The following is a 9,143-nucleotide window of genomic DNA, read 5'->3' as shown; positions in this document are numbered from 1 at the left end:
CACACACACACACACACACACACACACACACACACACACACACACACCGCCTTCCTCCTCCCACTCCTCCATTGGGAAAAGGTGAGGATGCCTGGGTTTCAGCCAGCCCTGGTACCCAAATAACCAAAAAAGCTCAGAGAGCGAGGGAGCGGGGGAGGGTTAGGGCAGGGTGGGGAGGGGCACAAGGAAAGGGGCATCCTTCATAGGCTTACTTTCGCCACTCGCTTGCTGGCGGTCATCTCGGGTTGGAGCGTGGGGCACCGGCAGATTCCAGCAGGACGCGGCTCTCTGAACTGCAGCTCCCGAGCCCCGCCCACGCTCCGCTCCACCCACACGGACTGTAGCCGCAAAGACCTGCTCCCCACCCCTTTGGTGGATACCTGGAGGCTGCAGTCGTGGGCCCAGCTTGGCGATCTTGTATCTCAGGAACTCATGCTCTTTGCAGATCAGAGACTACTTCGGTGGTGCGCACTGCTCCTCTTGGTTCCTGCATCTTGCGGGGTACATCTCGCAGAAGCCGGGATGGGATTCATCTTCAGGCTCTGTCAGCTCCCCGGACGCTGAGAGCAAACTCTCCCAAAGTACAGAAGAGATACCCTCGATGCAAAGTAGCTCCCCTGCAGGGCTCTCTGCGACCTCCGCAATGGAATTGTGGACCTAACCCCCACCTCTAGAGTCCTGGGCCAAGTCACTTTGCCTTTGTGGGTTCAGCGCCCCATCCTAAAAGAGAGTGGGGGTCAGTGTAGACCTTATGCTCTCCGAGGACCGCTCCCTGAGTGGAGTGGTACAGTCCAGCAGATGGGCAGAGACGCAGCGATGCTTCATTTAGGTTGCTTGGTGCCAAGCACCACTAGAGGACGCTGTTGGACCCATTCGCTTTTATTTGGGGCGTTCTGTGTTTTACTCTACAGAACACAGAGAAAGTGTTTGCTGTGTGGCGACTTGGGAAAACGATGGGTGGCTGAAGCCTCGAGACAGATTTCAGGAGCCTATTATATTTTATCACCAACTGATTAGATTACAAACTATGGACCTACTGTGTGTACTCATGAACAGCCAAGAAGTAGCTCTAGCCCTCTGCGCAAGGGTAAAGACTCCCTCATCCCAGCCCAAGTCGAGGCCAGGGTGTAATAGCAGCCCCCAGCCTCTGGGAGAAATTGTAAAGCTAGAGAGGAAGCCACGTACCTGCACCACCCATTCCAGCCCAGAAATGAGCATATTTCGAAGCCCAAGATTTTGACCCAGTATGCCATCTGATTTATATTTTCCTGTCCAGGAACCAAATATCTGGTCTGCTTAGATATAGGATGTGCTCGAAAAATGATTCTGGGGCTGGAGAGATGGCTCAGCAGTTAAAAGCATTGACTGCTCTTGCGGAGGTCGTGAGTTCAAATCCCAGTAACCACGTGGTGTCTCACAGACATCTGTAATGAGATCTGATACTCTGTTCTGGCGTCTGAAGACAGCTACAGTGTACTTACATATAATAAATAAAGTAAGACTTGAAAAAGAAAAAAAAAAGATTCTGTTTGTTCAGTTCAATAACTTTAACCAGATACCGTCTAAATGCCAGCAATAAGCAGGACACCATCAGCAATCCCTAAATATAGTCTGGGGACAAGGGCATTTGACCCCATTTCTGGTTAGTAGTCTTAGTTAACACCAAGTGCCAGGCACTATCTATGGAACACACCAGATGGAGAAATTGTGGTGTTTGTCCTCCAAGGGGCTCTCAGACAGTTGAAACACAGAAAGAAAATTTGCCTTTGGTATTTTTTTTAAAGTACCATTTTGTGTTGTTCAGATTGGCCTTAAACTTGATATGTAGCTGACAATGGCCTTTAATTTATTTTTAAGTCACGTAATTGAATTTTATGTGTATGGATGTCCTGCCTGTGTGTATATCTGTTAGCTACCTGCATGCCTAGCAGAAGCAAATGAGAGCATTAGATCCTCTGGAACTGGGGCTAGAGACAGTCATTGGTCACCATGTGGGTGCTGGAGATTGAACCCAGGTCCTCTGGTCCCCTCCCCACTGAGCCATCTCGCCAGCTCAACCTTTAATTTCAGCATTTTGTTTGTTTGTTTGTCTGTTTGTTTGTTTCGAGACAGGGTTTCTCTGTGTAGCCCTGGCTGTCCTGGAACTCACTTTGTAGATCAGGCTGGCCTTGAACTCAGAAATCTACCTGTGTCTGCCTCCCAAATGCTGGGATTAAAGGCATGCACTACCACGGCTCAATTTCAGGATTCTCATGCCTCCATCTCATACCCTAAGACCTGGGATTATGGATGTGCACCGCTTTATCAAGTGTTGTGCAATGCTGGGGATTGAACCCAGGGCTTTGGGCACATTAGACAAACACTCTACCAACCAAACTGCATCTTCAGCCCAGAAAATGTCCATTCAAGATCTGTGTTATACCTAAGCCTTTGTTCTTGCCCAAGCTATGACAAGGGTTATGCTTGTGGTAAGACAGAATAGGCAAATGAATGGTCATGGCTGTAGGTAGAAGGCATGAGAAGCCATTTGTTAGTGTGATTACATATGGAAGATGAGTTTAGTGATGAAAGGGAGTGTGGGGTGCTTATATACTTGGGGGACAGAGTACAGATGATGCACAGCAGTGAAGGACCCCACCCCCAAGCCCCTGGCTTAGGGGAACTTTCTACCTAAGTAGGCCTTTCTCAACTTTATCTCTGTTGACATTTGGGACCAGATCATTCTTTGTATTTAGGATGTTTCTTCAGCATCTCTGACTTTACCCGCTGGGTTGTGGCAGCACTCACCCCATCTGTGACAATAGAAAACATTTCTAGATATTGGCAAAGGTGTCCTGGAGGGTAAACACATCCCTGAATCAGAACCACTAGTTTACATCTATTCACTGTTCCCAGAGTTGCCTTGAATATGTGACTGTTCTTCAAACCACCGCCCCCTTCTCAAAATGAGAATGACTCCGGAGCAACAAAAGCCAGTCTACCTTTTAGCATTGAGGTGTGTAGTTCTTTGAGTATGTAGTCCTGACTGGCCTGGAACTTGTTGGTGAACCAGGCTGACCTGGAACTCAGAGATCTGACTGCCTCTGCCTCCCAAGTGGTAGGGTTAAAGGCATGTGCCACTGTGGGAACTAAAATGGGGCAGGGAAAAGAGGGGGGAGGGAGGATAGCCTGTGCCCAGCCAGAGCTCCTCCTATGCTCTGGGCAGGCAGACAAAGGAGGGCTGCCAGACACTTTCCACTGGGCCCCGGGTGGGCATCTAAGCCACTTACCCCACTCGCCAGGGGGTGGTCAAGGGGCAGCCCCCGACTGGGGCCACAGGGCGACACCCTGTAGCCCCGGGGTTATGGGAGATAGGGCTGAGGGAGAGAGGTTCCCATGCAGGCAAGAGTAAGCTCAGCGGGCCTTGATGAACAGAGACAGTCTATGGTTTTAGAGCATAGAAAGGCAGAGGGAAAGAGAGAAGGTAAAAGAGAGACCAGCCATGGCCAAGAGGAGAGAAGGGGGAAAGGAGAGAGAGAGAGAAGAAAGGCTAGAGGGTAAGAGGGAGAGAGAGGAAGAGAGTGAGAGGAGAGAGGAGAGGAGAGGACAAGGAGAGAAAGAGGAGAGTAAGGGGAGTAAGAGCAAGAGAGTGAGGGTGAGGTGGGGCCAAGCAGCCCCTCTTTTGGTGGGCTGTTATCTTTACTGTTGCTAGGTAACTGGGGAGGAGTTTAGCCTGAAGGTCAGAAGTTTGGCACATGTCTACCTGACTAAAGCCATGCTTCTCTTGTGGGGGCTGTGGGGGACGGTAACTTCCACAGGAGTCAGGGTCCAGGAGACATGAGAGAACTCCTTCCATCCTATGTAGGTGAATTATCACCACCGGGTCCTGGGGTTCAGACCTCTACTCGACTGGAAACCAGACTGTGTATAGCCCAATGCCCAATATGCCTCCACACTCAGCAGTTTAGCCTCTGAATTTTTTTTTATTTTTATTTTTATTTTTATTTTATTTATTTATTTATTTATTTATTTATTCATTTATTTATTTATTTATTGGTTTTTTGAGACAGGGTTTCTCTGTGTAGCCCTGGCTGTCCTGGAACTCACTCTGTAGACCAGGCTGGCCTCAAACTCAAAAATCTACCTGCCTGTGCCTCCCAAGGGTTGGGATTAAAAGGTGTGTGCCACCACTGCCCAGTTTAGCCTCTGAATTTTTAATGATAATCACATAACGAATCAGTCAGTCCCGGAGGAGGAGGAGGCTCTCTTGATCTCCTTGTGGAGGCAGGGCAAAGACTTCCTTGATGACAGAATCAAAGTGAGAGAGCCTGAAGAGTTATCTCCACAAGAGCATGGGAGGAAGGTGTTGGAAATAAGAGGGAAGGAACAGTGTTGTCGGTAAAGTGACAGGGTGTTGGGAACCTGAATGAGCTGATAGCATAGATAGTGTGATGTTTCTGCTTCTTTCCTTTACAGTTCTGCATCCTGATGTGAATTCAGGCATTCAGAACCAGCTTGTAAGAGCACACACACACTGAGGCACAGGTAAATAAGTAAATAGTTCATTTATTTTAACTGGAACATAATTGTACATATTGATGGGTACGTTGTGGTAAGTCAACACATGTATGTCTATAATGCTCAAATTAGTATGTGCATGGCAAACACCATTTCTTTGTGTTCGGGACCTACAAAGTCTTCGAGTTCTTCATGAAATATGTCATGAATCCCTGTCAATGAATTTTGCCCTAGTCTGAGAAATGGTTCCACAATTAAGGGCGCTTGTTGCTCTCACAGAATCTTGACTCCAGTTCCCACATAGCAGCTCACAAACTATCCGTAACTCTGGGAGATCAGGTATAAGTATGGTGCACACATATGCAGGCAAAAGAATCACACACATAAAATATTCTTTTTTTAATTAGAAAAAGAAAAGAAAGAACTCAGGGCTGGAGAGATGGCTCAACAAGCAAAGATCCTGGCTCCCCAGGACCCCCATGGTGGGAGGAGAGAGGAAAGGACTGAGTCCCTTGGATTGATTTCTAACCTCCACATGAACACCATGCACACACTAAGTAAAACTTAATAAAAAAGAACACTAGAATTAATTTTTTCACCTAAGCATATTTGGTATCTATTATCCAGCTTCCTGTATAATTCCTCTCTGCTTCCCTTCCTCATTCCTCAGTAATATTTATTCTATTCTGCTTCCGTGAGAACTTGATAAAACTTCCGGATATGGGGAAAGAGCCAGCTGTGGTGGCTCACACCCTAGTGCTTGCGAGTTGGAGACAGAGGAGTCAGTTCAAGGTCAGTGTTGGGTACTTGAAGAGTTGGCAGCCAGCCTGGTTTACATGAGACCCTGTCTCGGACAAACAAGCAGAACAGAAACCCCGTATGTGAGTTACAACATGTAGTGTTTGTCTTGTGTCTGGCTTATTTCATTTATGATGCCCTAAAATTAAGATGTAAAGTTTGAGTAACTATCCAGTCAAAACTATAGACAGATACACATTTTAAAGGTTACAGGTGAACACTTAAATTTTTTTTTAAGATTCATTATATCTTATGTGAGTGCATGTTTTGTGTGAATTTATGTGTGAGTGCCACATATATGCCTGGTGCTGGAGATCAGCAGACCACAACAATATAACAACCAACATTGTCATAGTCATTTTCATCATCATCATCATCATCATCATCATTATCATCATCACTCAATCCAGTGACTTCCAGTGCAGGTAAATCCCCCAAAAGGATGTTGAACATTTTAAACGGGTTTAAGTAACAAGACATGGGTTAAGAAAAAAAAATAAGTAGGAAGCTTATGTAGTAGAGATAAAGCCTGGCTTCAGTCTCCAGAGCCATGGAAAGCACAGGTTTAAAAAGCATCTTCTGCTTTGGATCTGGTTAAATTTGTTATGTGATGTTTATTATTTAAAATAAACAAACCAAAAAAAGAACAAACAAAACAAACTTGCAACCAGGCAGTGGTGGCGCACGCCTTTAATCCCAGCACTTGTGAGTTCGAGGCCAGCCTGGTCTACAGAGTGAGGTCCAGGACAGTCAGGGCTACACAGAGAAACCTAATCTTTTTTTTTTTTTTCTTTCAGGCAGGGTTTCTCTGTGTAGCCCTGGCTGTCCTGGACCTCACTCTGTAGACCAGGCTGGCCTCTAACTCAGAAATCCACCTGCCTCTGCCTCCCAAGTGCTGGGATTAAAGGCGTATGCCACCACCACCCAGCGAGAAATCCAGTGTTGAAAAACAAAAACAACAAAAAAGAAAACTTGCAAGGATTTTTTTGAAATAATAAATATTTGTTTTGATTTTATTCGGGGGAGGGGTAGGAGGTTTTTTTGTTTTGGTTTGGTTCTTTGCTATTTGTTTTTTGGTTTTCCCTTCCTTCATTTTCTAGGGCTGATTACAAACAACCACTTTTAACTCTGGCTCGAGAGGATCCGAAAACTTCTGCAGGCAACTGTATTCATATGCACATACATATAATTAAAAATAAAATAGAATAAATCTTTTATTTTAAAAAAGTCTTTTGTGTTTGCGAGTTCGTTGGTTTCTCTTTGCTTTCCAAGGAGAAATGACCAGTTTCGTGCTTGTCACTCTTAATATCTAACGCATGCTAACTCCCTTCATTTCTTTTTGGATCAGTGTCTCCCTTAACCCAAGCTGAATTCTAACTTGATCTTCAGTTAAGGCTGGCCTTAAACTCATGACACTTGTGCCTCCGCCTCCCAGGGGCTGTGATCTTAGGCATCTATCACCACTGCGCTGCTTCTAATGCCTGTATTTAACAAGGCTGAGAGAAGAGGCTTCAGTACACATTTAACAGGAAGGCTTTAGGACAGCATTGTGTATTCATTATGTTTCTCTTAGCAACGTTCCCTTAAGAGTGCAGCAGTATGATTTTCAAGGCTGTTTTTGTCTTGTTTTCCTTCCTCCATTAAAACAAAACAAAAACAAAAACAAAACTTTATATTGGCGGGGGTGGGGTGGGTGGTGATGGTGGCATATACCTTTAATCCCAGCACTTAGGAGGTAGAGGCAGGCAGATCTCTTTGAGTTCAAGCCCAGTCTGGTCTATAGAGTGAGTTCCAGCATAGCCAGGGCTACACAGAAAAACCCTGTCTCAAAAAACAAACTAACTAACAAGCAGTCAAACAAACACAAAATCTTCATGTTAAAAATATTATTAAATCATGATGGAGAGATGGCTCAGTAGTTAAGAGCACTGACTGCTCTTCCAGAGGTCCTGAGTTCAATTCCCAGCAGCCACATGGTGGCTCACAACCATCTGTAATGAGATCGGGTGCCCTCTTCTGGTTTATCAGAAGACAGCAACACTGTACTTACATTCATAAAATAAATAAAATAAATAAATAAATCTTTTAAAAAAAGAGAGAGAGTCATGTGGACTTTGTACATTTCTTAAGTGATAAGCTAAACTCTTGTCCTCAGTTCCCACAAAATTCTGTGAGGTGGTCATGAAATAAAAAATAAAACAAATAAAACATTATTAAGTCACAGTGAACAAGAATACAATCCATGTCTGGGCATGGTAGCTTAGCGAGTGCGGTGCAAATGTGAGGACCTAAGTTTAAACCTCTAGAGCCCACACACAGCATGAACACCCATAACCCCAGTACTCTTATGGGGGCAGAGAAACGGGGAGGCAGAAGGCTCCTCTGAAGCTCACAGGCCAGCTAGCTTCCCAGGCAATGGAAAAACAATCACAGAAACCCCATTGACAGACACATGCGGTTATCCTCTGACCTCCACACTCAGATATAAATTTATATACACACACACACACACACACACACACACACACATCCAGGAAAGTAACAATACTCAACTGTTACTATACTAATTTTTTTCTTTTCATTTTAAAAGAAATTAAAGTATATTCATAGGCCCCAGAAAGTATCACCGGCTCAAGGCCCCGAGCCTGGCTGGCCCAGATCTGTTCTATTTGCGGTGAGTGCTATTGATTTTCCATTTATAGAAATGATGTCCTGCTCTGTTTTTCTATTACCGTAGCCAGTAAACAAAATGCACCCCTTAAACAACGTGAAAGTAAATAATCCTATGGTTGGGTAGATGTGACTGTGGCACAAGTCAAAGCCCTTCGTCGCACAGGAGAGCAGAGGGGTCTAAAGACATTCTTCCTGACAAAGCCGGGGCAGGAAGTGCAGAACTGAGCAGTCTAGACCCTTTTGTGATGAGGCTGTCTCAGCTGCCCCGGAACAATCTGGAAGGGCTCATCTGTTCCCAGTGTCCGGTTTTCACTTTCACAGGAGTGGGGAAGTTCCAGAATTACCCCAGAGCCTGCTCTTGCCAAGCCTGAGGGCCTGGGAGTCAGCTTCCCAAAAGACCCTGTGAGGGAACTGCTTCAGACTGGCCTTTGATTCCAGCAGAGCACTCTTTCTAAACTGCTCAGTGATAAGAAGGCAAAGGCAGGGTACCTTTAAATCCACACTGCCACATCTTACTGAAGGAGAGAAAAGGAGAGGGTGGGCAACTTTGAAGAAGAGCAAATTAGTGGGGCTGGAGTGAATGTTCAGCAGCTTAGAGTGTCCCCTGCTTTCCCAGGGACCCAGAGTTGAATTCCCCACACCCACATGCCCACATAGGAAGTGAAAGTAGCATCCCTGACTTGGGAGGTGGGGTGACCAAACCTGACCAGAGGACCCACCCAGAGGTGGGAAAATCGATCGGGATCCGAGAGTTTTGTTCCCTTCTGTTTTTCTATTTTAACCGAATGGAGAGACTAAAGAGGCAGTCCAGAGTTGAGTGAGGCAGCCCACACACGGTTGGCTTTCTAGACCCCCTGTCTGGATGTCAAATGGGACCAGCGCTGAGATAAAAATGGGATCTTTCAAAATGCAGGCAGAGGAAGGGCTGTGGAAGGCAGCAGCCTTTGTGGAGTCTCAGTTGCTCTCTGGCTGCAGGTAAGACTCAGAAAAGTCTCTCTAGAAAGCTTCTTGAGTAGAAAAACAAACAAACAAACAAACAAAAAACAGCCTGTCTGGTGTTGGTGTCGCATGCATTCAATCCAGCACTTGGGAGGCACAGACAGTTAGAGACTAGCCTGGTCTACAGATCGAGTTCCAGGACAACCAGGGCTACAGAGAGAGAGAGAGAGAGAGAG

The 9,143-nt window shown here is 45.7% G+C and overlaps 1 protein-coding gene across 2 annotated transcripts in view; it reads right to left on the bottom strand.

Annotated features, from left to right (window-relative positions):
* Positions 1–311, bottom strand: part of Ube2l6 (ubiquitin conjugating enzyme E2 L6) — a 14,187-nt gene extending 13,876 nt beyond the window's left edge. Inside the window, exon 1 of one of the 2 annotated variants that reach the window (XM_021194269.2) lies at positions 213–311. In XM_021194269.2, the coding sequence (XP_021049928.1) occupies positions 213–239 (27 nt within the window). In that variant the 5' untranslated portion in view covers positions 240–311. The remainder of the gene's footprint in view (positions 1–212) is intronic. The other variant, XM_029536627.1, reaches the window with a different exon arrangement.
* Positions 312–9,143: the final 8,832 nt, after the last annotated feature.

Source organism: Mus pahari, chromosome 3, assembly GCF_900095145.1.
Source record: "Mus pahari chromosome 3, PAHARI_EIJ_v1.1, whole genome shotgun sequence".
In the NCBI taxonomy this organism is placed as follows: domain Eukaryota; kingdom Metazoa; phylum Chordata; class Mammalia; order Rodentia; family Muridae; genus Mus; species Mus pahari.
This window is presented reverse-complemented; position numbering and strand designations above follow the sequence as displayed.